Genomic DNA, 26,834 nt, shown 5'->3' on the forward strand with positions numbered 1-26,834 from the left:
AGCTACTCTTCGCAGATAGCGTCTTTTGTTGTACAGATAAATTCGAATATGAGACCACGAGTCCTGTGCGTACCAGGGCTATCAGTAGTGCAAACCAGATCGTTTAATAAAGTGAACAACTGGAGCGACAATGTGACATTAATTTTGGTTTTCATTTTATTACGTACTACCGGTTTCCATGTCGGCAAAACGTGAACAGTCGGTGCTCTAACATCACAAATACCAACTGCAGGCAACCAAAGCTCGAAATAAAGAAAAAACTGTAGCAGGATACAAAGAAAACACGACCACGATCCACAGTAGAATGTCAGCAATGCCGCTGACACTGCAAGCACACTGGGCGTTCCCTTGTGGTCTCGAGAATTCCAGTCAAAAATTCCCGACGTCAAATGAGCTATCCTTAGCTTCTCCTAAGCGATATTAAGACATAAATGCCAAGGGAATTTATGCAGTTTCCGCTGCGTACAACACAGCCCAGGTACAATAAATAAAATAATTAGAGTGCGAGTTAACAAATCTTACCTTATTTTGCTATTCAATCTCGTTATATCTGACAGTAACATATTTGACAATATCCGCAGGTCGCACCAGTTTCTCTGCATCTAAATCGGTAATTTCGAAACCGAATTCATCCTCAATAGCCATAATTAATTCGACATGATCCAGACTATCCAGCCCGAGATCATTCATGAAATGGGTCTCAAGATTTAACTTGTCCGCGTTAATCTTGTCGAAGCCCTTGCAGACAACCATCACGCGTGCCCGCACATCCTCTTCCGATAGCTTCGGCCGTGATGAAGCTAAGCGGATCGTTGCAATGCCAAACGTCTTCGCACTGTCTAAAAAGCGAGAGCCCGTCGACTGTCCCAAGTGTGAGGGAATCCGAATAATTGGGACAGGGAGAACACGTGCACAGGAGCTGAGTCGTGCGCTGTTTCGAGCCACGAACTGCATCCGCAGGAATCGGGACGCCAAACGAATATTGCCAACCGCTGCCATGACAGGGATCATTCACTGAAAGAAATTGCAAATTTTCCGTTACGCAGGATTATCGAGGGGAATATTCGTCAAGCCTAAGGATAAACCAAGGGCTGTCATGTCCGTAGGAGCAGCCAAGTTCTTGACTTCGGATGAAAGAAATGCAATTCAACCGATCCAATCAGCAACAGAGCTCAACCATACAATGTTAACAACTTAACATGTACATTTGGCCGTACCTTTCTTTCGAAAACAGATGTAAAGTTCTCAGTTTTCCAGGCCGTACAAAAACATAAAGTTGGGAAAGACCTTCAGTTTGTTATGGCCCGTCATCCGTGTTTACAGTCTACTAACTCTACTTGTAACTTGCGTATTATTTTTTCACCGTACCTTTCAGATCTCCTGTTGGTTAAGAGTCCCCTCGTTAGAAAACGTTTTTCCACGCTTCCGCCTCCCGTTTAAAGTTCGTACTGTTGCAAGAGCATAATGTCGCGGGAGACAGTTACATGTAGAAAACATGGAGCAGACTCGCAGCCAGCTGGTGTTTGGTGCTTATAGCGCAAACTGTCAAGTTCAGCAATCACAGGTCTCCGGCCAGGAGTGAGCATTAATTTTGCCTTTTTCTTATTAGACTGTATTTTCCAGAAACTTGATTTTGACAAGAGCAGTTTAATGGGGCAAAAGACGAAAGCTCACTTTACCAATGGGAAATCTAGCGAGCAAAGCCTCCGGGTGGATGCTGACAATCTGAAGACCCATCTCGCTGAAAACCCTCGGTGTCCACATGGACCGACCCTGCTTTTCCATCGAACTCTACAGAAAACAGGTTTACAGAAATCATTTTACTCTTGTGCAGCGTTTCGGGACAAGAAACGATGCAAATTCCACCTGGAATGTTCTCCGGGTGTACAAAAAACTGGTAAGCGTAAAGTGCAGGAGATCACGGAGAGGACTGAAGCGGATAGAGTGGACGGTGATCTCGGCGCTCCATCCCGGAAAAGCCAGAAAAAATCGGGAGCTGCATCGAAGTTCGAATATGATGCTAGCCTTTTGCCGAAGGACTGGTGCGGTCATTGTCAGAAACTCGTCCCTTTCGAGCGGACTGCGGGTCATCCACATCACCTGGAAAAAGTGGATACAAGATTTCCCACTAGGTTCTTGCCAGCAATGGAAGATAACCCTGCCGAAGCACAGTACTTCTTCAGTGAAAGGACGAAAGAATTCTTCATCCATTTCCTGCAGTCGCAGAAGGTAAAACAGAAGAAAGTCCGTTTACTTATACATTTTATACATTTGTAAGAAATGCGAGTCTAAAAAATTCGATCCTTTTGTTTTCTGTATTAGACTTGTTGTTAGGCCATGAGACAAAAACTTTGTTGTTAGCGGTAATTCAAGTAGCTCTAACATATTTAATGTAAATATTAATAAATGCTAAAGCTCGTATTATAGTGTTGTATTTAATACGGCCACTAACGTGATTAATTTGCCAAAGGTATTTTATTACTTCCGTTAGTCGCTGTAATGTTGGGGTGGAAGCTTACTGTCAAAAGTCCTGGTTGTATATTTTATTTAATTTGATAAGTTGTAAGCCTGGTACAATGAACGAAAAAGTTTGTAACGAGTTTTGTACCAAATTTTTATAAATTGATTGTAACTGCTGTGTGCCTTAAACAGATTACTGTATAAGATTGGTCGGGACTCAGCTGGGCTGCCTGGGCATACGCCGCGTACCATTTATTTAATCGAGTTAACCATCTCCAGGTACGCAGCGGTGCTTGCTTGCGAAGTATTGATTTTGTTTCTTAATTAATCGTTAATAAAAGAGTTGACCTTGTTTGTTATGTTTCCGATTTTTTGACCGAACTAGATAATGTTTTTAATGGGCGTATTGGTTGTTGTTAATTCGATTTAGGTGCTATAATAATGGTTCTGGAACGATAAAGTATCTGTATGTAGTACTGTGTACGGTGTAATATGTATTGTATTTTCTGATGCGATCGCGGTTGCTTTTAATGGGCTGCGGCTTTTCTGTACCCTTACCTTTTGACGTAGGATTGTATTTTGTTGCTGTCGAGGTTTACACGGTGTTTCGTTTTTGTGCGTCCACTCACTATTCTCCAGGGACGAAATTGCGCAATTCTGTTTTCCACGTAGCTTTGTCAATATCCTTTTCGGCAACCCGGTTTTTGTGTTCACTACCAGTGTACTGGTAGCCCCATTACCGGTAATGCGCACATTAATAGGTACTGCAGTTTAGCATCCGAATGTGCAATTGTACAGTCGTCCGCATAATATTTTCGTACTTTCGTTTAACGAGTTCATAACATTTATTTTGACAGGATGGCTTTTTTTGTAGGCAAAGAATGTGATTTGCGTAGGATGCCCTCGATTGCACGAAGAAATACTGGCATCATCAACGAGCACAAGTGGATTATGCAGTTTCCTACTTGACATTGATGCTCGCTTCAGTACCTTCTTTCCACGGAAATCTTTCGCTCACTACAATATGTTCAATCATTATTTTTTCGAACCGGCCGACCGGCGAGCCTACTTGAATTTCATTAGAGAAAAGGAGCCCGATGATGTCATTATCGTCATGGATCCACCCTTTGCTGGCATCGTGCAAGTGCTGGCCAACAGCTTGCAGTGTATCTTTGCGGACATCGGTGGCCAGTGTTCCTTATTGTGGATCTTTCCATACTACATGGAAAAACACATCAGTCGCGAAGCACCGTATCTCAGAATGATTAGCTATAAAGTGGAGTATGCCAATCACGGCAAGATGCGCGACAAATCAGCGCTCACTCGTGGCTCTCCCATTAGAATCTTCACGAACATCCAACCGGAACTTATCCAACTGCCGGCGCAGGAAGGCTATTGGTTTTGTCAGCCGTGCCGGAAGTTTTCATCACGCGAGGAACGACATTGCCCTCAATGCGGTGAATGCGCCGGGAAAGACGGCAAAGTCTGGCGGCACTGCCGCAAGTGCAAACGGTGTGTCAAGGGCGACTGGCAACACTGTCAACGGTGCCAGAGGTGTCATGATAAGGTGTGTATTAACGCAACATCCAGTGGAACTTAAATTCCCGCCATCTGTCCGATTTATTTATTTTGGCTTTTGGTTGCATTGTTCACTTACTGCGTGTGAACATTCGATTCTTGTTCATGATACAGCAGATCATGAAAAGCGCCAATTTAACACGGTGCTTGCGTTCGAAGCCAATTTCGAGTAAAACAAATCGGTGGTGTTGATTTCAATGTACGCGGTGTCCTTTTACGTGAGACGATTGAAAACAAAAACTGAAAATTGCACACTTCCGTCTCACGCACGCATTTTGGTGGTGTCATCGGTATGTGAATCTGTTGTGCAAGCACATGATTTCCACCTGCGAATCATATGCCTGCCCGGAAATTTCTCTTCAGTGAATACATTAAAAGGTCGCGGCATATAGCTAATGGCGGAACAAAAGAATAGCACGCGCTACTACTGCTTTACTGTGGTGTGGAAGTACGGTAGATTGGTTTGGACAGAAGGATACTGAAGGATTCAAGAATTGATCCAGAGCGTCTTTCAGCTAACTATCCCCCAATGGGATTACTGATCGGGTTAATAAATGTCGTTTCCTCCTGTTTTAATGTTCCAGCAGAAAATAAAGATGGATGAATGATCGGCCAAGGCCGACGATATTTTAGTCAGCTGTCAGACAGAATTCATTCTTACGTACTTAACATACCCTCATCAGTCCGCTAGCGGCATATACGTACCAATAATTTCTTACAAAGGTCACACTACAGACATTTGCCCCTAGATGGAGCCGCGTAAAATTTTCTACTAATAAAAAATGCGGGTGAGCCAAATGCATATATCGACTCCCGCAGATTAAAATACTTCTTACTAGTCTTAGCAATAAAAAAATAGCATAACAATCGGGTTTGTAATCTTTGAGTCAAAGAGAAATACCGGAATTTGAAATCACTGGTCGGTGTATCTGTAAAGACGATTGCCGTCTAGCTCCAGACGACGAGCCGTCCATTGATGACAACCGTCGCGATATGGAGGCGTTGCTAAGCCTAGCTTCGGTCCGGTTAACAAAATGTGGATCCAAACGAGCCGTTGAGCAATTTTCAGGGTTAACCAACAAAGCAAATGATGCCCGCGGCCGGCCGAAATGTTTCCTCCAGGCTGTCTGGGATTTTTGTGCCATATGAAAGGCCCCATAAATAACGGGATTTATTACCGAGTTGGACATGCCTAGATAAGGATACAAAAACAGAGTCATCAGTACAGTTGTAAACTGGCCTTTTTCGGCAGCCGCCGCCCGATCAGCAAGGAAAGCAAGATAATGTGGTCATTTTGATTGTAACCCAATAAAAGACATTTGTACACGTGGTGCATGGGGAAGCAAATTAGTCCAGAGTGCTCTTGGGAATTGTCGGCTTATATAACCGGAAAGCAGGGGAAGACTCCCAATTTATATCCGTACAAATACAAATTATGACGTTCTTCAACTTTTATCAAATCGTTAATACTCGGCTCTCCAGAAACTGACCGTAAATATTTCCCGCTAGTCTGCAATTCAATGTGCTTTGCCGACCGTAATTAATTTCGCAGACGTGGGAGCTAGCTTAAACCAATCCGATTTTTTTTCATTATAGTGATCTGCAAGCGGCTTAATGGGTGCTAAATTTAGCAATGCAATTGTTTTACAGGCAGCAAAATTATTGCATCAGAGAATTGTTTTCCGGTAAGGACATATCTGATTGTCATAATTCTTTAACGGATGTACTCAAAGTAATTAAGCAGCACTGCCCACTGGTACTAGATTACTTCTTATCTGCATTAATACTCGTATTGTTTATATTTTATGATTCTAGTATTTACTTACTTTCTTCAAAACTCCCCTTGTGTATTCTGATTTCCACTAATGCTTTGCTCAGGCATGAGAAAAATTGTATCAATATAAATCACATTATTTGAAGTTTGAACCGGTTTTATGAAACTGACATTATTCTGCGCACTACAGTATATACTGTGTAGCTATGCGTACGTACACGGCTTACGCGGCAAAACAGTATTATTACAATGCTGCGAATGGATGGCAAATCTGGCTTACCAAAGAAGAAAATAATCTGGAACATGTAGTCGCTTGGATCCTTGCTGATTATCACGTAATATATCATGCAGACGTAATAGGGAGCTGTAAAACAGAAAGCGCAATGAATTATTTCGGCCAACAGGACTTATCTGTAATACGGGTGTTGTCTATACTTTTAAGCAGACTCTGATTTTTTTCGGAATAAAGCTCAGTTGTTCTTATGGTTAACTTTTCGTACTTCTTGACTGTTAGAAACAGTACTTCAGACGTACTGCCATTTTCTACGTACCCCAACAGACAACAAATGTCACGATCACCATCACCGAAATGCACAAAGCTTTGGCTTTTGCCTTTTTCATAAGCAGCTCCCTTTTGTGGCCAGCAGAAAACGATCCTGATCCGTTGCGTATGTTGGCATTAGTTGGAGGTGCCGGCACATCTGTACAATATGAAGTGGGACTAATGCAATCATCTCAATCGTCAGTAGCAAAGCACTTCTGTATAACCATAAAAACTAATGCACCAGCACTGTAAGTATCAATGGGATCCTCTGTAAAGACAGTAATACTAGTACTTACTTTCATATTATATACGTTCATAAAATCTGAAAATCCGACTCTAGCCTAACTTATATAGGCCAAATCTTTTGATTAAAAATAAGATCTTTAAAAAATTAGCGTTTGTTGTACCCAGAGGTTTTTGCGCATGTATCGCATATAATTTTTCTAATGAATGCATTGTTCATTAGGACTTCGACTGATAATATAATTGCATAAATATGTTTAGCAGAGTGTTTTTCTAATTCTGTTACGAGGCATACCTGTAAAAATTCGAAGAAGTTATTGTATAATGCTCCAATGTTTTTTCTTCGCACTGGCTAATACTATTGTGATGGCCTCGTCTACTTACGACAATTATAGCGCTCGTGTTATTGAAATTAGCTATTGCTTTAATTTTAAATTTGGTTGATTATTGGATATTGCCACCTTACGGTCCTTATTCAACAAAAATGATCAGTTCCGTACAGAGCAATATACTTTTTTATTAAATTAAGGCCGGTGTTTTCTTAAATCTGTAAAGTATCTGCACTCGTGCAGGATATTCTGATTTCATTCACTCGTCAACGCCAGCGTAAACAGTTGACGTAGCGGCATAGTAAACGGAAGAAAGGCCATTTAAATGTGTGAAAGGAAGTACGGTTCCAATTAGCTCGCAGCGCCACTTTATCAAATACGCAAAATAAATCAATAAAATCAGAAATTTAGACAATCACAATCCTCATCCCCCTGTAACTAGCGCAAGTTACAGAGTGGGCGAAAAGCTGTACAAGATGTAGATCACACAGTCAGCAGAAAGGTCGTCATGTTGAAAGAGCTCAGATATCATTGTCATTTCACCTAATTTAGCCTCTCTGATCGAAACACGCTGGCTGCAACTGTTTTTTAGCACTATATCAAATACGCAAAATACTGCATTTTTTTTGTGAAGACTCCATTTTAGCCAAAAAAGTCCCTTATTATACCGTAAACTTGTAAAATGTACCTGTCTTACGTAGTTCTATCTAGCACCGGTTACTAGTATACGTTATGGCAGTCAGAACTCAGTGTCATAAATCCGGATAAGGGTTCAGTTTGTTTTGCACTAGTATAATTGTCTAAATTTCTGACTTATTAAAAATGCAGCGTGCAGTAGCCGTAATCAATAAAAAATTAGGTAGAAGTGTAGAACTTATATATGATCTACGGTTTATAAGGGTGAATACCTGCGGCTCCGCCAGCTTTTAACCTTGATTCTTGAGTAATTCTCACGCAAATAAGAATATAGTTTGGGATGATGAGGAGCAGGGGCACGGCGAACATGATTGTAAAGGTGAAGACCACATAGGCCGGCTCCTGCCATTCCGCTGAATAGGCTCCGTGCGTAACACATTGATAAAAATCCTCAATATCACTAAGCGTAAAGGGCGCTTTCTGGACGCTAAAAATGATAATCTAAAAAACAGCAGGTGGTTACTATCACAAACATTTCCAATAAAAAGTCAATTAGCAGTATAGTTCAAGATTTCAAACAATCAACAATTGACCCTTGCGTGACCTTAAGCCTGGACTTAATGTGTATAAATACGATACCTGTGGTACACTGCATATTCCAGCAAACCCCCAGGCAATACTGACAAAAACCTTGACCAAACGGTGCTGGTCAAAACGCGATATGGGAAAGAGAACCGCAATACATCGATCCAGGGAGATTGTCACAATGATAAATGTGCTGGCATATAACGAGAACATTTGCATATATTTGACAAATTTACACATAAGATCCCCCGCCAGCCACGTGTACGTTGCCTTCCAAATGGCATCGGCGAAAAGGCAGAATGCCACCACCAAAAGATCAGAAAACGCCAGTTGCAAAATCAGAAAGTTAATATTGGAAAAATGCCGTTCACGCAATCGCTTAGTGCACAGTACGACAATAATTAGGAAATTTCCTAGAAAACCCAGCACAGCCAGACTTAATAACACATAGACCTGCACCAGACGATTAGCCTTCTCTACGGGATCCTCCTCTAAGATAAGGTAAGTCCAGTTGCCATCAGCGGAAGTATTGTAATCCGCGGGCGTAAGATTCTGCGATCGCAGTAAATATCCATCTGTTTGTCGATGGTCATTATCCATAATGTAACTGTAAACCGGGTTAAAGCTATTCCGGGTCGGCGCTGACATTCACAATAATATATATAGTATTATAACATTATCATATATAAATGCCATTTATTCCGGTTAATTTTTGTAAATTGTCCATCAGCGGCGCTGCCACAGTATTTGCCGCGTAAAAAAAATCTGTGGAATCTGGCGGGAAGCATAGGGATAATTCCAAGCGCCTTGACCCGATTAATATTAAGCATTCAGGCTACCACGCGATTGCAGTGATGCAGCGGTACGTTGCGCCGACATTCGCGAATTTGACATTTCATTCATTTTTCCGACACATGGTATTGAAAATGTTGGACGTAATTGGTATAAAGTACATATACAGACATTGCGCATTCACGCATGAACAGAGCTTCGCAATCAGAAAAATGATTTTCCTGGTTCCATATACGCGACTGGGATAGCGCCCGAATAGGTTGAACAGGAATGATTCACGGGGAAATGCTTTTCATTCATAGTGTTGACATTCTGATTAGCCGCGGCTGTATAAGATCCCGCATTGCTGTAAACCACTGCAGTGTACAGCTACGTTAACCACACCCAAAACTCAATTCACAAGGAAGCTCAAATACGAATAATATGCGACATTTCGGTGCAGATCCAGCCTGTCGGCATTCTGCATCCAAATTTTGCAGAAATTAATTTATGTAGCGTCCACATGGGAAAACTGTGTAAAAATAAAACCGGGAACGTCTTAATACATGTGGAGTAGTTTTGCAGGTTGGACGGCGAAACCAGAAAATACTTCATGTCGCAGTAGCGTTTCTGTAACGCGAACATGATACGAAATTAACCGGGATCATTTTGCGATTTATCGCGGATCGTGTCGAACGGGCGGGCATAGTCAGCCTGATACCGCTCTCATTTCACAAGAGTGAAACAACAAATCTCTAATGATGTTGTTAAAAGTGGCTGAAGTGATCGGATTGACGCAGTGTTCGCTTTTGAATAGTACAAGTGTAGCAACCGGAAAAGCCGAAAAAGGTGCCGATAATTGAACAAGTATCACTCCTAATCCGTCATCAATAGATTAATTCGCTTCAGTTCCAAGAATCAACTTTCAGTAGGGGACGATGGAGGCCGCGCTTCTTAATGGATCTCGCTCCATGTTTATTGTTTTCCACCATAGCCTCTGATTTCTCCTTACTCACAATAAGCACAACAAGATGTTCAAATATAGAACTTTGAACTCTATATTTGTAGCATTGTCCGTACCACGCTTGCTGCAATAAAATAGATTCTAGAGTACATCATATGGCCGGCCGAAGCCGCTATCTGTACATTGCTGGATGTCCATATTTATATATTTGGGTTTCTCAAAATACCGAAATTAGGCGAATTAAAAACGTTATGGTTGCAATTCTATTCCGCACTTAAACTAAAATTATTTACCGTCTAGAAGTACAGCATGGGAATGTTTTTTGTGGCACACATAATATTGTTGTTAATACTCGTATGTTGCCACTAGAAGAATGAATTAATGAATTAATTATTTTCGAGTTTTGACTTGCGCTAGTACACAACAAATTCACTAAGTATATATTAACTGTTAAGCTTAAATAACGAATAAAACACAAATTTTCATGCAGTTATGAAATGTTTTACCAATTGATTCAAAACACTTCGAATAAGTCAAATTTCGTACCAAACACCAAATTAAATGGAAACACAATACTTGCTCGGTTATTGTGGGACTTATAATAAGCATAGCAATGGTAGTGACCTGAAATTAGTGCTATAACTGCAGTTGTGAACTTGTACGTAATTCCAGTTCGTATCCGTGTTTCTGCTAGTTAATTAAGGCATAGTATATTTTGTAATAAAAAATCCACATTGTATATTATTAAGGTGACGCTTCCCTTTTACCCGCTCCCATACTTTAAATACCGAAAGTAATTATTTCAACGCATGAGTAATCCAGATCATATAATTATTTTATTACAAATACTCATTTATATAATATTATTAGTAAGTGCTGTTATTATCTTTGTTATTCCTCATAAAAATGTTTCGAATCATCGGCTGCTGAATTCACATGGCGCATGAACAGAAAGCGCCTTGCGAATTTTACCATTTCATCTGGAACATGACAAAGACTGTAATAATTATAATTATAATCATAATTGTAATCACCGTTATATTATACTCGTATTATGCAAGTGCATTGTGCAAAAGTACGATACTTATGGATACACTATTAATTTTACCGGTATGTGGCGACACCGGTTGTACCGCTTATCACCGCTTATAATAATTAGCCTGATTAAATCTGCTGTAGGTTACAGTAGCTTGGTTTGTGTGTGGAATCTTGATAAAGTGATTATAGCAGTCTGATATCGCACTATGTATGGTGAGTCTCTTCACAATCGCAATCGCGGGTATGCGTGTTATCGCAAGCGTAGTCAGCTGTCAGCTACGGTAGCATGCGCACTATTCTACGGTAGCAGATTGAATTTAACGCGAGACTTTCCCAAGCTGGCTTGCACTTGCAGTTGTCGCTGTGATCACCGTTGGTTGTGTTGTTGTCTCCTGATTTTGCTAATCGGCATTATTTACGCGCCCCATCATCTGCGCATCCCAATGGCAACGCAAAGCGCCAAAAAGGTCATCGTCTACGGCGGACGCGGCGCCCTCGGAAACGCTATCGTGCAGCATTTCAAAGCGCAGGGTTGGGTATGCATCTTATTACTACAGCTGGTACAGAAGTTCAGTTACTTCCTTATCTCGTGTGTTTCCTGCCACTGCAGTGGGTTGGATCGGTCGACCTTCATGCCAACGACGAAGCCCACGGAAATGTGGCCATCACCAAGCATGATTCCCTTCTTGAACAGGAACAGGAAATCCTGGCCGGGGTGAAGAACCTCGTGGGTGACGGGCAGGTCGACGCGTACGTATTTGCATTTCATTTTGTGCTTGCTCTTAGTAACGGCTGTTCTGGAGACAGGCATGTAGTCCGAGTTTGATTGTTTGTGCAGGATCCTGTGCGTTGCCGGTGGATGGGCTGGCGGCAACATAGCTGATAAAGGTAGGCGACAATGCAAATTGTTTTTCCAGTTTTTTGTACCTACAGTTTTCCGTTATAAGTTTTCTATTAGGAGCATAATAAGATATTAATTTTGCGATTTTCTTTTACTTATAATTGCAGCTGTACGACAATCGTTGACACGCTATTTTTATTCGGACATTGATTGGAGATTTTAAAAATTGATAATTAGGAGTCTCTTATCACTTCACCATGCTGTGGGGATATTGTATCGCACTATGCACTGTGTATCGGTACGAGGAAGTCAAACGGCGTTGACTTTGCTTAATGTAATCATAGTGAACTGGCACGCTGACAGGTCGATCGATAATGTTCGCCCTAAAAGTTTCCTGAGTTACGGATATTACGTGCAATTTTTTTTGGGTGATAGTACTACGTCAAAAGATGTTGTAACTCGGTACTCGGTAGTACGTTGTATACGGTATGCCACTCACGACTGGTGGCTGCTCCACATTTAAGTGAAAAGGATCTCTTTCTAATCCATTTGCAGATTTCGTGAAGAATACCGATCTGGTACTGAAGCAGAGCGTTTGGTCGTCTGTCATTGCGTGCCGGCTTTCCAGTGCGTATTTGAAACCTGGAGGACTGCTGACTCTGACCGGCGCTAATTCTGCTACCGAGCCAACACCCGGTGCTGTTGGCTACGGTTTAGCGAAAGCTGCCGTGCACCAGCTGGTGAAAACTCTGGGTGCTAAAGGCAGCGGGCTTCCAGAAAACTCCACGGCCGTGGCAATACTTCCGTAAGTACATCAATAAAGGTAGCATAAAATATCATATTAATGTTTGCAAATGAATTACGGAGTGGTATTATCATCCTAATTTTGCGGTACTCCAACTCGTTTAACTGCTATCAGTGGAACGTGCCTTGATATTCCCGGCGCAAGGTAAATAATTGGTTCTGATTCCGGTCTCGATGCAGACTGGCTGAGGGCAAGGTCAGAAGCGAAATATGTATCAGTGCGCTCCGGATTATGTAAGGTTTCACTGACTTGTGAGCTGTCAATTAGCTAGCTAGAAAACAGAAGGCTGCTTGCTTAACTGTTAGAGATTTTATTGGGCATTTTAAATAGTAATAAATTATTTTTGTTTTTTCTTGCCAAAACCGTCATGCAAATGCAACATCGCGGGATACCTTTTTTTGAAGAAGTGCCCGGTTTTTATTTCAGTTGAGCAAATACTTCTACCAAAATCAATTTATGCACTGTATCTCACACTACAATTTAAGAAAACAGTAAACGGTAAATGAACAACAGTTATGAAAACTTATGTACTATGAAGATCGTTTTGGTACCGAACCAGCTTTCTACCAGTTTTTTCAGATTTTAAAATGAATTTCAAAAATTTTAAAAATTAATTTAAAATTTGAAAAAAATGGTAGAAAGCTGGTTCCGTACCAAAACGATCTTCACGGTAATGTGCGTTTTCGTGCAAAATTTGAAGAGCATCGGTTCATAATGCGACTTTTGGTACACCTCCGCGCGTTTAAACTTTTGGAATTTTATCTCACTAATATCTCCCGAACCGGATGTTGCGCGCACAACGGTTTTTTCGCCTATGTATACGAATCCTTTGGCTACAAAATATCATAAAGCAATGCAAAAAAGTGTTTGGGAGTGCGCGACAGCGAAAGTTGCCGTGGATGCATACAAATTTGGTGCTATGTACCGGACCAAATCCCTTAATTTAGGCCCACTACTATAGTGTTCGCGAAGATATTTTATATAGCTGTAAAAGTTCAGTAAAGCGGGCGCTGTAACTGATTACTCTGCAGCGCTAACTACTTAGGTGTTAAGCTAAGTATAGTAAGTAATTTAATTACATGGATTTTTTCGTATAAGGTCAAGGCAGTGCAAACACTATTACTATTAGGTAGCAATAGTAATATCATGCTGTTTTCAGTTTTGCACCTCAGATCATATTATTATTGTTTTTTGCAAATCATCAATCGATGGCATTTTCCGTGATGGTAAAGCTCTAAAGTGTGTTGCACCGTGTGCCGTACGGGTTGACAGTGCGGAAAGAGTGTTGTAATTAGTCTGTCGCACGAATAACTTCTTATCCTGAATCAGAGTTGGTTCACCTTTAGGGTGAGAATTTAATTGACTCATTTCGTCCATGTGCTTACAGCGCGTGCCACTTTCGCTGTAAATCAAATCAATTACCAGAATAGCGTTATTATACCGGTATGGCCACGTAACAAAAATCTAGCGGCCAATTTCTGAAATTATTTTTTATTGATTTTACAATTACAAAGATCGGTTTCTGGAGTAAAGCCTGAAAACGAACAATCGTGTCGTACAGAGTTCGGTAATGCATATGGCATGAGGTTTGATCATCCCTGCATTCCGCTCACGGAATTTTAGCAGAGACAGTACGTCCGCTTTTCACGGTCAGTAAAAGTATACGTACCGGGGTGAAGGATCGGTGATTGCGTTAACTTTCAAAATGCTGCTTCTTTAACGTGGTTCATGCACACATTTATGGAATACTACACATCCTATTTTGCAAAACATTTGACAAAATCCTGTCTGATTCAAAGAATACGTTCTGAGAATACGAAGTATATAATTAATATGATTAAAATTACTATGATTAAGATATGTAACGTTTGATTCATGGCTGTTACGATTATTTGACATTTGGTATTGTTTGCAGAGTTATGCTCGACACTCCCATGAACCGTAAATGGATGCCGACAGCTGACTTCTCAACGTGGACTTCTCTGGATTATGTGGCTGACTTACTGCGACAATGGTCTGAAGGAAAAACTCGCCCGAACAATGGTAGCCTTGTGGCGTTGATTACCGAGAAAGGAGAGACAAAACTACAGTATTCATAATCTTTGTAATTCACTCTTTTTATGATATTTTGGTACGAGTATACGGTCCTTCTGTGTTTTGGCATTCCTTCTGTGTACCCAGTACTGGCACATGACAAAGCGAAAACTTTTATCAGAATTCCCTGTCTGCCCGTGTTTTCAAAACGTACGCTGCAACAAGAATTCGACGCAAAATATCTATCGGTACATATTACTCGATTTTGTTTACACTCAGTAGCGCTGAACAGATACATATTAGAATATGTCCTAACGCTAAGACATCTGAAAATTAATATGACAACCCCGAGTAAACGTTAGAACAGTAGTACATGCAGTCACAAAATCACTGACTAAAATTCACCCATGCAAAACATACTCTGAATACTCTAATCAAGAGCAAAACCCAGTTTTGTCAAAAAATATCTTGCCACATTTTTCATTGCATCCTTTTTGTTAGCAGCGCTTAATGGTCCATATTCTGATCCATTAACGTTCAACTACAAAGGAAATCAATAGTAAAAAATTGTTTATAACTGCAAATTCCCCGTAATCACTCACCAGTAAAGTACAGTTTTTCGTATAACAGTAAATCATTTATGGCTTTCAGATTGCGCATAAATCATAGCCTTTGCGTTCGCAACGTGTTTGTAGGTACAGAAGAATTAAAAGATGCGATTCTCAGACGGCAAAATTTTGCTTGTCAATATCGATATTCAGATCCTTAACATGACCTTTAATCGGCATAACTCCTTAAATTAATTAAATAATCACGATCGAACGAGAGATTCATTACGCATTTCATTTACAACAGAAAATACGAAACTTACTTTGCATGAAAACTCAGGAGATTTGGATCCTATGGCAATACAATCAAATGTGGGTGGATTAAATTTGACTTTTTGGCAATACTCGTAAACTGCCTGTACTGGAGTTTTTCCTGCGCAAGAAAATTTTACCGTAAAATGTAGTTTTGTGCTCTAATTACTAAAATGGTGGATCATCTAAGCATATTAACGAATACTCTTACCTTTAGTGCTGAAGTTTTTCAATAACGGCGGTGCAGCTGAAATCAAATAATTTAGCATAAAAAAGTCGTATAAATTCATCAACAATAAGGAGACGAAGCCATACAGTGCTGAGTAGTCTGCCGAAATGACTCGCTGATGTGGTCCGTCTCAACTGTCTGGTAACAGCGTGAACTAGATGACTGTTCTACACAACATGAAATTGATGAAGACTCTGGATCAGACTGCCGAACATCACCACCAACATTTGCCGAGACTGCTGCGAACAACGCTCTGCCGACAGGAAGTTGGGCTAGTCACAACCAAGCGGAAATTAGCTTTTCGCTACCAGTAATCAAATTAGCTAGCCGATGTCAACAAAAATACAATCGATAATTCTATTTCTATGTACCTTTATGGCTTTGTCCTTGGACGGCTGCGACGGGCCGTGCGAATTCGGCCATAATATCTGACCGAACTTTCGAAACAAAATTCCTCATAAAGCCAGCGCTACTGCTGCTGTTCGGAACGCTCCAGCTATTATCCAAGGGCTCTTGCTTAACTGAGGCGGTCCAATACGGATCGCTTACCTCTGTTTTGATCGCAATAGACTGGTGGCTCACGAAGCCATAACTTCTGTACTCAGCAATACACGAATCTGATGAAAAATCGCGCGGCTGACTTGGAACCGAAGCGACCGATGACGTCTGACCGGGATATTCAGTCTGCGGTTCTTGTTTGATAATCACCAGCGGCTCGGAGGGAGCTTGTTCGGCATTGCTCACAGGAATACCAAGCAAAGGCTCAACAGGAGTGGAGGGAACAATGAAATCAATGACCGTTTTCGGGATGGTCTCCGTTGAGTAGCCGCATTGAACGACTGGTGTCACCTGAGAATGACATAGTAATCTAAACACGCAATAATATATCGACTACTTGTCCGGCATCCTACCTGAGAAAGCTGAGGTGGTTTGCTGGAAACCGAGGTTGCCAGTTTTGACCTTGTAACATCTATCTGGCTTAATTCGGCTGGAGGTAGCCTAATATTTGCGGATGGATTAGTTGTTTGCTCATGGTCACGATTTATAGTGTCACGGTTCGGAGTCGGCTCTGATACCATCGTCCTAGAAGGTATCAAGGGCAACTGCGGTACGCTATGTCGTGAATGACTTTGGGCACTGGGGAGAATTGTCGGCGTCATGGTCTGCGTTGGCTCAACAGTGTTTCCCGCAGGCACATTTCGACGAGGTGAAATCATTGCTATCGGCGAAAGGGTTTTCTGTTGAGGATGGGGAGCAAAGGAAGCAGCTAAAGCGGTCGGAGCATCCATATCACAGCAGCGAGTAACCACAGCTGTTTTATTATCAAATTTATGGTCCAAAGGGCAACGGAGTAACGCAGGTGATGGCAAAATGCCAGTTCTATCTGGTTCCGAACGGTTCTGGCCGAATGATGCCTTTCCGAACACAGGTTTCGTTATTTTGTCTACTGACAAGGTTTTCGGCGGTTGTACTGGACTACAAATTTCCGGGCGAATTGTTCGATCAGGTCTTTCAGGAAAATCAGCTCGAATGGGCGCAATTGGCTTAGATGCCGACGCAAGAGCCATTAGCCGCTGTGTGAGGCTCCCTTCAGCGGGCGTAGCCGATGGTAATACCGGAGGATTACCAACGGGGACTTCATTAGCATTTCGGCCATCTTCTGGACTCTGATGGCGCCGTTTCTTAATTGGTGATACATGAAGAGGCATTTTCCGTTTGTTAATCACTGGAAATTCTCGACGCGGTCGATCCGGTATCTTCGTCGCTACGAAGCCGGACGGTGGCATGCTGCCAGTACTCTGCGGCTTTCTTAAAAACTCCTCAATCAATGGAAGCAGGGCGATCTCCGCATCCAGTACGTTGATATTGCTTGTCAAATACTGATATTTTGCCCGATATATTTCGATGACGTGCTTCACAACATCCTCCTTTTTTACAGATCCCTGCGCAATCAATGACAGATCTCGTTCAATTGTAGATCGCATTTGCGGCTTGACCAAATCTTCATCAAGGGCCCGATAGCCCTGTATCAGTGCCAGTCCCATAGGGGTGGGAATAATTTTCCTTTCAGCATTCAACTGTACGAAATTCCGTTTAAAAATATTCTGAATATGCGCAGGAATGGATGCATCGGTTCCGATGCCATGCTGTTCCATAAGTTGAATCAAATCACTTTCCGTCAAGTAATCTGGAGGAGTCGTCATATCTTCCCGTACAGAACAGGCGCTCACACCGACGCTACTACCCGTTCGGATATTGGGAATCAATTTATCTCGGATACGCTGATGTTGATGAATGTCTGTAAAGCCATTCCGCAACACCTCGATTCCATCCAGAACAAACTTTTCCCCGTCCACATCAAATACTGCAGTTTTTTCCAAGTAAAGACAATCCGACGATAGACTAGCTAAGAAGTGTTTGCATATCATTTGATACAGATTATAGCTTCTTTCATTCTGCATCAGTCGACCGTTGGCGCTTTTCAACGGAATGATAGGTGGATGATCGCCGACATCTTTTCCGGTGCGACGAGTGTCCGGCATATCGTACATCAGCTGGTCAATTGTGGAGCTGAACTCATTATTTCCCTTCAAATTCGAAAGAGACGACAAACGGTCAAAACTAGCCGGGTACTGGGTGGTTTCGGTGCGAGGGTAGCTAATAAACCCATCCATATATAAACGCTCGGCGGTCTCCATGACTTCACTTGGAGAAATTTTTAAATACGAGCTCGCCATCCGCAGTAACTGCACCGTATTTAGCGCCACAGGGCGTAGTTTTCGCTTCTCCTCAGCCGTGACGTCCATAACCTAATACAAACGTAAGAGCAATTAGTTGCAACCAAACAGTGAATGACTGCCCTAAATAATGTGAACTCGTGAAGCCTCATCGGCGTCCACTGAACGCTTCGTATTTATCACCAGAAGTCTTAAATTAGTTCTACCAACGAAGCAACTACATAAATGAAAATACTTTCAGACAGGCGAAACTTTGTGATTAACTTATTTGCTTCGTTAGTAGAGGAAATTTAAAGTTTCCGATAAAAATGTTTACCTAATTCAAAAATTATTGCTTAAATATGTACTTGCCTTTTACAAGTGCAACAAAGTTTTGTAAAAAGCGTGTGGCAAAATGCAATTCATAGTAATTCCACACCGGAAAAAAAGTTGCCAAAAACCATTATTACCTGCAGAATACGGCGAGACTGCAATTTGCGCACTATATCATCCGCTTCGCACCGGTCAAAAGTCCGGCCTTTCTTCCACTTCAATGGTAACGTTCCACTGCCTGGGACATCTACATTTGCTTCGATCTTGTAATAACATTCCCCTCGAAATTCAACAATTTCGTTATGCCTGTTCACGCAGAAGGCCAAGGTTGGTGTCTGACACGGACCGAAAGGAATGGTCGTTGTTTTGAGCGTCTCTTTTCCATATTTTCGGATAAAATATCTCGTCTGGAATCGTGTAAATGCACATCCTATCCGCAAATCAAGCTCCATCCGCGCGTCCACGGAGAGAGATTCGTTGCGATTTGGCGAGCGTAAATTTGAAAACGCATCCATCACATCGGATTCGGTCAAGGCACTGAAGCGTGCACGAAAAATTCTCTGTTCGTGCGGGAAAGACTTCATTACCGGACTGACAATGTCCATCACCTCGAAGCAAATGTTTTCGCCTTCCTTATCACAGTCCAGCCATAATACTAGATAGTCAATGCCCCGTCCCGCTGTTTTCAGCTGTTGGGCCACGCGCGATTCCGGATTGCATTCTCTTTTGAACGTGCCACACGAAAACAATCCATCCGGATCTTTGCGCCAGTCATCGAATTCCGGCTCGAACTAATTCGAAAACAATTTTTACTCCTATAGTGCAATCATCGATTTATGTCACGATTTTTATAAAATGAACAATACAGCATTTGTAACTCATTATAAGCATAATATTAATACTTAGTACTAGCAGAGAAAATGTAGTGTGCAATCTTAAACTGTAGCAGAGATTACCTACAAATTCACAATTAAGTATAACATCTCCATGGATAGTACTCGTAGTCAAACTCACAGCAATTTCTTTCACATGTCCGTATGTACTAGTCATTTTGTAGCGAACCATTTCGTGGGTGTGCGGCCATGGTCCATCCCATTCAAAAAGTGGGAGTCCTCTGCTCAATCTTTTATCAATATGCATTCGTTGGAGGTTGCCTCTGGATAGAATATTCGACAAAGCCGTAGCCAAATTTGGCTTTTCTGCTACCATTAGCACTTCCTTCATCGCGGATGTTGTGAAAAGCGCAAAGAGCAAAATAATATAGTAAAATTAACAGTACATGATAAAACGGAGCAGCTTAATAATTCTAGCCTTTCCAACTACACCTAATTACTGATGAAACGATCATGGTTGCAACTATGCAATAATTTAAAAAAATTGATTAGAATCGTTTGATTTTCAGATTTATTTTGAAAGTTTGATCACTTTGATAGTTTGATGCGAAGAAAACATTTCATCGCAAGTTCGCACCACGGCGTAATGACCACCAGAGTACAGAGGCTGCCAATGCATTTAATCGCTTAAGGGTGTGTGCCGAAGTATGGCGGTTACATTTATAAATGTGGGTCGATTTTCGGATTTATAAAAATTTAATTAAGTAACTTATCATTCATTGTTGGTTTGATCGTCAAAAATTGAAGTAAAATTATTCCTTAATCCTTACTCACAAAATTATTATTGTACCTTACGCATTGCACCAACAAGTATGACAATACATTACTCGCATTTTTGCTGTTTCCATCGCTCAACAAGTGCTTGCAATTTTCAAAGTGACAAATTTTGTCGCAAACTGATGCTACGCTTGCCGCAAGAGATAAAGTTGTAACTAGGTACTTGTAATTATTTATTAATAATTCTTCCATACAAAGTCACAAACCAAAATTAAGCACTTAATATCCTTGTGAGCATTGAAGTAGTAAGTGATCACAATTCCTTTCTTGGTCACGAATACACTGTATAGACATTTTAACCGGTACTGTTACTACCAACAATTTCCAACTTAAACTTTTCGCCCAGATCATGTAATGCCTTATGTTTATCAAAATGATTTTTTCTCGTATAAATTTTACCGCATCCAGGAAAACCACAAATCAATTTTTCTTTCTTGGCTGGACACCGTTTTTCATGGACTTTCAGTGATTTTTCCGACATCAAAACAGTTTCACAATCGGGACACTGCACCGCACATCTCTCGTTCTTATGCGTTTCCAGATGCTCCTCCAAAAACGCTTTCCGTCCAAAACTCTTTCCGCAATGCGAGCAACGATGCAGTTTCCTGTGTTCGGCTGCTTTGTGCTTCCTCAGCAGTGACCATTTCGAGAAACAATTTCCACATCCTTCCACCGGGCACATATAACCATCGTGCAATTTCATGTGGCGCATAAGCTTGCTGTTGGACGGAAAACCTTTTCCACATCCGTCCTTTGTGCACAGAAAAGGCAAGTCACCGGTGTGCTCCATTTCATGGGAGCGTAGTTGGTGCTTTTGTCGGAAGCACTTGTCACATCTGGAACAGACAAATCCCGGAGATTCATGCAGGCGCTTAATATGGCGCGCCAAAAGCTGCTTCGTATGTAGAAATTTTCCACAACTGGAGACAGGGCAAGCGAATTCCCCCGGAACTTCGAGATCATCTCCATGAGACTTGCTTTCATGACGAGTGCGATGATAAGGCCGAGTAAAGGCTTTGGAACAACCAGGAATGCTGCATTTATATGGCCGATCTCCGTTGTGGACCTTCAAATGCCATTGCAGGCGAATGGGTTTTTGGAAAGCGGCATCACAACCCGCATAGTTACATCGGAACACACGCTTTTCTTTCGGCGGTGTCCTTGAAGTGCACCTAAACAATTATAAATTACCTTCAAGATCTTTCTTTTAACGAATACGAATTCTGCAGTTCCTTCAGTTACAATCAACTGCGATTCTGCGAGTAAGATCAGCGGAAGGCAAGCCACCAGCCGCGTGACCAGCGCTAGGAAACTACAGTAATGGATCGCGGAAACGATAAGCCGCACGATCTAGACGGCAACTTACAAAACTGTCCCCGTGCTCAGGCCATCCGCGCAGCATATCTCCTCTCTCCCTTCTTGTGGCTTCATTCGTAAGAGGAGACATCCATTGCAAATAAAAACTGAAACCAGAACAAACCCCAGATCCTGAACTCATAAACTACCAGCAGTTCGCCAACTTTTGCGGACTAAAATAAAAGCTGACACCACGTGCGAGAAAGTTTGAAGACGGGACGGCAAAGTCAGAAAAACTGTCAAGTCCATGTTAACAAACCGCCGACCAATGCGGCTGGCAAAACAAGACCCCAGTGATGGTTGGATGACTCTGGATGAGACGTACATTTTGTGCGTGCAAAATAACAACTGTGTTAAGTACAAAAATGTAAGGTTATCGTAAGTTATTTACCATAAAGCTATAAGCGGTAGTTTTTGTTCAAAAAATTGCGTTGCAAATGCAATCAGCAGTTTGTTTCTGTTGCATATATTTTTTGCTGAAGAACTTAAATCAGTCTGCCAGCCCTACGATGCATCATTAGTTTTCCCCTTGATGACGTACAAGCCACACCGCCGTTTTGGGCCTTGTGGCTAACTAAATGGTAACAGCCAACACCGCTCCAGAATATCGCCAGTCGCCACCATTCCACTGATTCCAGCAGACGTACCAGCTACCTCGGAATTCTGTAGTTATCCCATTTATTTTCCGCTGATGAGATCCAGCTAGCTTAACGGCTATCTGCTCTTCCCTTAATAAAAATGTCGCTGTCAACATTCCGCGTAATAATCCTAGGAGCGCCAGGATCTGGTAAAGGAACAATCGCATCGCGAATCTGCAAGACGTTTCAGCTGAACCATATCATTTCTGGTGACATCCTCCGAAAAGAACAACAGAATCAATCAGGTGTGTACATCATTTGCTGTTTACCTGAAACTACTGTCAAAACTGGGTTGCGGTGAACAACTTCGAATTGCAGAACTGGGAAAAAAGCTAGCGGAATACATCAAATCTGGTGCTCTGGTTCCTGACGATATAATGATCCGGATTATGGGAAATGAAATGAAAAACGTTGGCAATAAATGGCTGCTTGATGGTAAGAAAGCAGAATAGCGCAAATTGTGATTTCTGGATTATGAATGCAGTCTGATCTGATGGTGGTATATCGCCGCTTTCAAGGCTTTCCACGGACATACCCGCAAGCTGACAAGTTGCACAAGGAAGTTGGGATGGTGGACAGCGTGGTCAACTTGGACATTCCGTTTGATGTGATCCGCAAACGCTTAGAGGGGCGCTTCATACATGCACCCAGTGGTCGAACTTACAATTTGGAGTTTAATCCGCCTAAAGTTTCGGTACGAGTATAGAGCAGTAAATGTCTCCCTTTCAGTACACGTAATTAACATATTATTTTTTGCTGCCGTTTTTATTAACAAGCTTCAGACATTTATTTTCGATAATTGTAGGGCAAAGATGATATTACGGGTGAGCCCATCGAACGGCGCGCTGATGATGAACCGGAAGTTGTTATGGCCAGGTTGAAAACATACAAAGAGAGAACTGAACCGCTCCTGGATTATTACCGGTTAGAAAGATAACTTCTGAATTTATTGTGTCTGTATCGTATGATTCGTGTCTGTGTTAGCTTTGTTGGAACCCAGAAGCCTCCTACTGATATAATTGCTATTGAAGCCTGCTATATAATTTTATCAGTTTTGTATTATAAACCATAATTGTAATCCGTACCCTGTCAAGTGCGACAGTCGCAGTTCCTTTTCTTGCAGAAAAGCGGGAGTACTCAAAGAGTTCCAGGGAACGGAAAGTAATGTTATTTGGCCGTTTGTGAAGGAGTATTTGGAGCAGTTCATATCGCAGCTGGATAAGCAGCCAAAGCGGAAAACTGCTTAAATTAGTTAATTTTAGTTGTCATTATTTAACGTCGGCCTATCTATGCAAGCAGATTTTAAGCATTCCTGTCACATTCTTCACGACGCAGATATCGTTGATCGATTTTGTTTTGCATTTGTAGCCAATTCTGCAACTATCCATACGCATTATGCACAACAGATCTATAACGGTAATTTTTTATTTTCTGCTTGTTAGTACAATAGTTGTTACCGACCGTTTTTATTTTGATAATAAACCGCTTTAAAGAATGGGGACCGGGAATCGAATTACAGGCATGTTAGTGATGTTACAGGCAGTTACAGGCAGGCATGAAAACAAAATTCGCAACTTAAAGCCTACTCTAGAAGACAGAACGAAAAACTTGAGAGTGTGCGAGTGGCACTGAGAATCAACAAGCAATCACGAGCATTCAGAAAGTGTCCGGAACTGGCACATTCATTCAAATTTCAAACATCCACGATACATCATAATATCGTAAGTATTTTGAACTCAAAGAATTACATCGCCGCGGATCGGTTTTTCGTGTTAAAACTTCGTGCTCTTGGTCGCATTGTAGGCGATACAGGCTGCAACAAGAATGACACAAACATGATACCCGGAACAGGAGCCGGCAGCGAGCTATAACAATAATTATTAAGAATCTCCAAGACAAACAAAGATTTAAGGTATTAATGCTGGCTCCTAAAAAAGCGAATACTCGTAACTCAACTTATTATTCAGTAATTCCTCGTGCACGGTAAGTCGTCAAGACCAACACCAACAATGTCACACGTTCTTCCTTGAACGATACAGTAGTGCACCATCAATGCCGTGGTTTGCTGAGTACTCGTACATACTTGTATCGTAGCAAACAAATTGTTGCTCACAAAATGAATTCTCATTCATTGCAGCGCCGCCGCGGCGGCACTGACATCAGCATTCAATCACTCATAAATTCACAATTGCAAAAACTTATTTATCAATTACTATAGTAGAGCTCCACGCTTACCAATATGTGCGGGGATGGAATACTTCCATAAAATTTCGTCTCAATCACCTATAAAATGCGATTTAAATAAGATTAAACACTTCAGCACAAACTGACCAGTGGTCAGAAGACCATCCGAACAAACGACTCGTTAACTGGGCAGATAATAAATACATTTACCTTATTCATAAATGACCGAAAGACTTCAAAATTCTTTGTCCCGGGACTCAAATCTGAAGGTCTATTTGAGCTCTAAAACATACGGTAATTAACTAATTATTTTTTTTTGCTTGCAAACAACGAAGCTTCGTGAAGGACATGTGTGAGTAACTCTTCGCACGAAATTGTTCAGACAAAGAGAACTTTTTACCACACGTATTTCCGAGGCAGAGTAATCATTAAGAACTTTATCAATCCAGCCGCGATGTTCTGGAGTAATCGTGCTCGTTTGGTCCGCCTTAGTACCAACGATCAGTACGGGCACCGAAGTTCGGCGGGTAGTCGACTGCCGGCGATCGTCTCCTGTTACAACACCATCTGGGACTCGCGAATACCTATGCAAACAGAATATAACCGACTCTACATTTCATACGTTTTAAAATTAAAATTAATAACTCCAATATCTGACAGCGACTGCCAGACTGCACGGGATCACAAATAAATACGTACGGGAACGCTCCGTCCGGTACATCTTGCTTTTCATAAGAATATTTATGAATTTCTTGGCGCCAGTACAGCAAACGCTGACACGATCTGGGACTGGTACTGTCATAAACGAGAATAATCCCTACAAATTTATGTGGACACCAATTGAATATTCACCAAATCATGTGGCGCGGCACGATAAGAAAAAGGGTGACACCATATAGGTACCGGAATAATCGTTTATATAACATCCCTTTTCACTGCCCGCATTAAAGGCACCCTTGCAGTGATTTTTCGACCCTGTTTTTATAGAACTCCCCTATGAAACTTTAGCATATTATACTGTAATTGTAGTGTCAGAACCTAAATACGGTAATGTTGAAAACTGCTGCTTGTAAGCTGTTGTTGTGCAAGATCGCCACGGGAAAGGTCGACCAGTTGCACTTTGCTTTATGTCATACGAAAGGAACCACTATATCGACGCGTTTTTCACCGCCTTTAAAAACTGTCACAAAGACTGGGGGTAAGGAGAAACTTTGGTGTCCGAAAAGAACCAAAGGAGGCCACCCGGTGTCCGAAAAGAACCGACAGAAAACCGGCATCCGAAATTACAATTGCGAAACGAAACATCAAAATTACCACCGACGATGCCATCCTCATTAGATCTAAGTTAGCAGATCAGCCTCACCGCCCGATCATCGGATAGAAAGCCTGATTCTGTCTGTATGCGACTATCTGTATGAGACGGACGCACGTACAGTACATGAAATCATTTTCGAATTCTGTATCCGAAATATGCTATTAAAGGGTGCCTGTAAAATACACTGACAGGGTGTTTCTATTTAATAAACCGAAAAGGGTGTCTATAAATTACGGGGTGCGAGAAGGGGTGCCTATAATAAACGAGGGTGTAAGGGGGTGCCTATAGTGATTTCCTATTTTATAAGCTATGGTCAGTGAAATAACAGTAACCTTAGGTGCATAACAGAAGGTCAGTGCAACGAGCATTCTTTAAAAAAATACTAGCAGTGTCCGTAAATAAAAATACTAACTGAACACAGTGTGATTCTTACAAGAACTTCCAGCTCGCATCCCACAGTTGGTGGTGGGGGATCGTTCACCGCTTTCCTTTGCGACAGATACCGGATCAGTGACGTTTTTCCAACAGCTGTAACGTACAGTCATCTGCTAGTCTATGTAACCAGACAACAGAAAGTAAAATACAATAAAAAAACTCACCAAAGAGACATGCACCGTTCTTCACTGTAAAAAGTAATAGTAATGCACGTATTAGTTGACTTACCCACATCGCCAACCACAAGAACTCTTGCGTTGTCGACAGACATCCTCTTGATCCTGACGTTTTCTCTAAAGGAGAATGATGATGTACTGCAAAAATTCGAATACTAACGTTGATAAAAAATACCCACGGACAACTAACACCAAAAAGGAAAAATTCTTGAATCGAGATTCCAGAAAAACAGTAAAAACTTCGTAATAATTTAGAGCTTTCCGACCCACGCAGCAGCCATGTGCAGCTGGCAGCTGCATGACTTGAAAGTTGAAAGCG

The 26,834-nt window shown here is 41.6% G+C and overlaps 7 protein-coding genes across 7 annotated transcripts; 3 read left to right on the top strand and 4 right to left on the bottom strand.

Annotated features, from left to right (window-relative positions):
- The first annotated feature begins 1,542 nt into the window (after positions 1 to 1,542).
- Positions 1,543 to 4,465, top strand: LOC129590863 (rRNA N6-adenosine-methyltransferase ZCCHC4-like). The gene is made up of 2 exons (XM_055486291.1): positions 1,543 to 2,229; positions 3,335 to 4,465. The coding sequence occupies exons 1-2, from the start codon at positions 1,651 to 1,653 to the stop codon at positions 4,058 to 4,060; spliced, it is 1,305 nt and encodes a 434-aa protein (XP_055342266.1). The 5' UTR covers positions 1,543 to 1,650; the 3' UTR covers positions 4,061 to 4,465.
- Positions 4,466 to 4,623: 158 nt separating this feature from the next.
- LOC129590862 (gonadotropin-releasing hormone receptor-like) lies at positions 4,624 to 9,616 on the bottom strand. The gene is made up of 5 exons (XM_055486290.1): positions 8,204 to 9,616; positions 7,837 to 8,065; positions 6,364 to 6,513; positions 6,093 to 6,176; positions 4,624 to 5,230 (listed from the first exon to the last, which is right to left on the bottom strand). The coding sequence occupies exons 1-5, from the start codon at positions 8,795 to 8,797 to the stop codon at positions 4,926 to 4,928; spliced, it is 1,362 nt and encodes a 453-aa protein (XP_055342265.1). The 5' UTR covers positions 8,798 to 9,616; the 3' UTR covers positions 4,624 to 4,925.
- Positions 9,617 to 11,143: 1,527 nt separating this feature from the next.
- On the top strand, positions 11,144 to 14,853 carry LOC129590864 (dihydropteridine reductase-like). The gene is made up of 5 exons (XM_055486292.1): positions 11,144 to 11,458; positions 11,533 to 11,672; positions 11,761 to 11,810; positions 12,319 to 12,568; positions 14,484 to 14,853. The coding sequence occupies exons 1-5, from the start codon at positions 11,366 to 11,368 to the stop codon at positions 14,665 to 14,667; spliced, it is 717 nt and encodes a 238-aa protein (XP_055342267.1). The 5' UTR covers positions 11,144 to 11,365; the 3' UTR covers positions 14,668 to 14,853.
- On the bottom strand, positions 14,596 to 20,155 carry LOC129590861 (uncharacterized). The gene is made up of 8 exons (XM_055486288.1): positions 19,756 to 20,155; positions 18,879 to 19,532; positions 16,603 to 18,501; positions 16,063 to 16,540; positions 15,778 to 15,963; positions 15,674 to 15,709; positions 15,474 to 15,583; positions 14,596 to 15,143 (listed from the first exon to the last, which is right to left on the bottom strand). Exons 1-8 carry the CDS (start codon positions 19,963 to 19,965, stop codon positions 15,033 to 15,035), a joined length of 3,684 nt encoding a protein of 1,227 aa, XP_055342263.1. The 5' UTR covers positions 19,966 to 20,155; the 3' UTR covers positions 14,596 to 15,032.
- A 416-nt stretch (positions 20,156 to 20,571) lies between these two features.
- On the bottom strand, positions 20,572 to 21,960 carry LOC129590748 (transcription factor IIIA-like). The gene is made up of 2 exons (XM_055486117.1): positions 21,778 to 21,960; positions 20,572 to 21,583 (listed from the first exon to the last, which is right to left on the bottom strand). The coding sequence occupies exons 1-2, from the start codon at positions 21,840 to 21,842 to the stop codon at positions 20,707 to 20,709; spliced, it is 942 nt and encodes a 313-aa protein (XP_055342092.1). The 5' UTR covers positions 21,843 to 21,960; the 3' UTR covers positions 20,572 to 20,706.
- Positions 21,961 to 22,311: 351 nt separating this feature from the next.
- Positions 22,312 to 23,900, top strand: LOC129590749 (GTP:AMP phosphotransferase AK3, mitochondrial-like). Its single transcript, XM_055486118.1, has 5 exons — positions 22,312 to 22,650; positions 22,724 to 22,840; positions 22,924 to 23,099; positions 23,211 to 23,329; positions 23,529 to 23,900. Exons 1-5 carry the CDS (start codon positions 22,506 to 22,508, stop codon positions 23,650 to 23,652), a joined length of 681 nt encoding a protein of 226 aa, XP_055342093.1. The 5' UTR covers positions 22,312 to 22,505; the 3' UTR covers positions 23,653 to 23,900.
- Positions 23,825 to 26,819, bottom strand: LOC129590779 (rab-like protein 3). Its single transcript, XM_055486152.1, has 7 exons — positions 26,568 to 26,819; positions 26,317 to 26,432; positions 25,289 to 25,425; positions 24,990 to 25,173; positions 24,800 to 24,871; positions 24,641 to 24,688; positions 23,825 to 24,218 (listed from the first exon to the last, which is right to left on the bottom strand). Exons 1-7 carry the CDS (start codon positions 26,608 to 26,610, stop codon positions 24,150 to 24,152), a joined length of 669 nt encoding a protein of 222 aa, XP_055342127.1. The 5' UTR covers positions 26,611 to 26,819; the 3' UTR covers positions 23,825 to 24,149.
- Positions 26,820 to 26,834: the final 15 nt, after the last annotated feature.

Source organism: Paramacrobiotus metropolitanus, unplaced genomic scaffold (genome assembly GCF_019649055.1).
Source record: "Paramacrobiotus metropolitanus isolate TYO unplaced genomic scaffold, Prichtersi_v1.0 Parri_scaffold0000042, whole genome shotgun sequence".
NCBI classification, from domain to species: domain Eukaryota; kingdom Metazoa; phylum Tardigrada; class Eutardigrada; order Parachela; family Macrobiotidae; genus Paramacrobiotus; species Paramacrobiotus metropolitanus.

Excerpts from the sequence above, each read along its gene's own strand:
- LOC129590863 (XM_055486291.1), top strand. The coding sequence starts at position 1,651 with ATGGGGCAAAAGACGAAAGCTCACTTTACCAATGGGAAATCTAGCGAG. Across the intron at positions 2,230-3,334 it reads ATTTCCTGCAGTCGCAGAAG|GCAAAGAATGTGATTTGCGT; the intron begins GTAAAACAGAAG and ends CTTTTTTTGTAG.
- LOC129590862 (XM_055486290.1), bottom strand. The coding sequence starts at position 8,797 with ATGTCAGCGCCGACCCGGAATAGCTTTAACCCGGTTTACAGTTACATT. Across the intron at positions 6,177-6,363 it reads GACATTTGTTGTCTGTTGGG|CTCCCTATTACGTCTGCATG; the intron begins GTACGTAGAAAA and ends TCTGTTTTACAG. Across the intron at positions 5,231-6,092 it reads CCAGATTATTTTCTTCTTTG|GCATGTCCAACTCGGTAATA; the intron begins GTAAGCCAGATT and ends ATCCTTATCTAG.
- LOC129590864 (XM_055486292.1), top strand. The coding sequence starts at position 11,366 with ATGGCAACGCAAAGCGCCAAAAAGGTCATCGTCTACGGCGGACGCGGC. Across the intron at positions 11,673-11,760 it reads GGTGACGGGCAGGTCGACGC|GATCCTGTGCGTTGCCGGTG; the intron begins GTACGTATTTGC and ends TTGTTTGTGCAG. Across the intron at positions 11,811-12,318 it reads CGGCAACATAGCTGATAAAG|ATTTCGTGAAGAATACCGAT; the intron begins GTAGGCGACAAT and ends ATCCATTTGCAG.
- LOC129590861 (XM_055486288.1), bottom strand. The coding sequence starts at position 19,965 with ATGAAGGAAGTGCTAATGGTAGCAGAAAAGCCAAATTTGGCTACGGCT. Across the intron at positions 16,541-16,602 it reads AACCACCTCAGCTTTCTCAG|GTGACACCAGTCGTTCAATG; the intron begins GTAGGATGCCGG and ends TGTCATTCTCAG. Across the intron at positions 15,584-15,673 it reads GAAAAACTTCAGCACTAAAG|GAAAAACTCCAGTACAGGCA; the intron begins GTAAGAGTATTC and ends TTTCTTGCGCAG.
- LOC129590748 (XM_055486117.1), bottom strand. The coding sequence starts at position 21,842 with ATGAAGCCACAAGAAGGGAGAGAGGAGATATGCTGCGCGGATGGCCTG. Across the intron at positions 21,584-21,777 it reads CTGAGCACGGGGACAGTTTT|GTGCACTTCAAGGACACCGC; the intron begins GTAAGTTGCCGT and ends ATAATTGTTTAG.
- LOC129590749 (XM_055486118.1), top strand. The coding sequence starts at position 22,506 with ATGTCGCTGTCAACATTCCGCGTAATAATCCTAGGAGCGCCAGGATCT. Across the intron at positions 22,651-22,723 it reads AGAACAACAGAATCAATCAG|AACTGGGAAAAAAGCTAGCG; the intron begins GTGTGTACATCA and ends TTCGAATTGCAG. Across the intron at positions 23,330-23,528 it reads CCGCTCCTGGATTATTACCG|AAAAGCGGGAGTACTCAAAG; the intron begins GTTAGAAAGATA and ends CTTTTCTTGCAG.
- LOC129590779 (XM_055486152.1), bottom strand. The coding sequence starts at position 26,610 with ATGTCTGTCGACAACGCAAGAGTTCTTGTGGTTGGCGATGTGG. Across the intron at positions 26,433-26,567 it reads TCTTGTGGTTGGCGATGTGG|CTGTTGGAAAAACGTCACTG; the intron begins GTAAGTCAACTA and ends TGTACGTTACAG. Across the intron at positions 25,174-25,288 it reads GTACCGGACGGAGCGTTCCC|GTATTCGCGAGTCCCAGATG; the intron begins GTACGTATTTAT and ends CTGTTTGCATAG.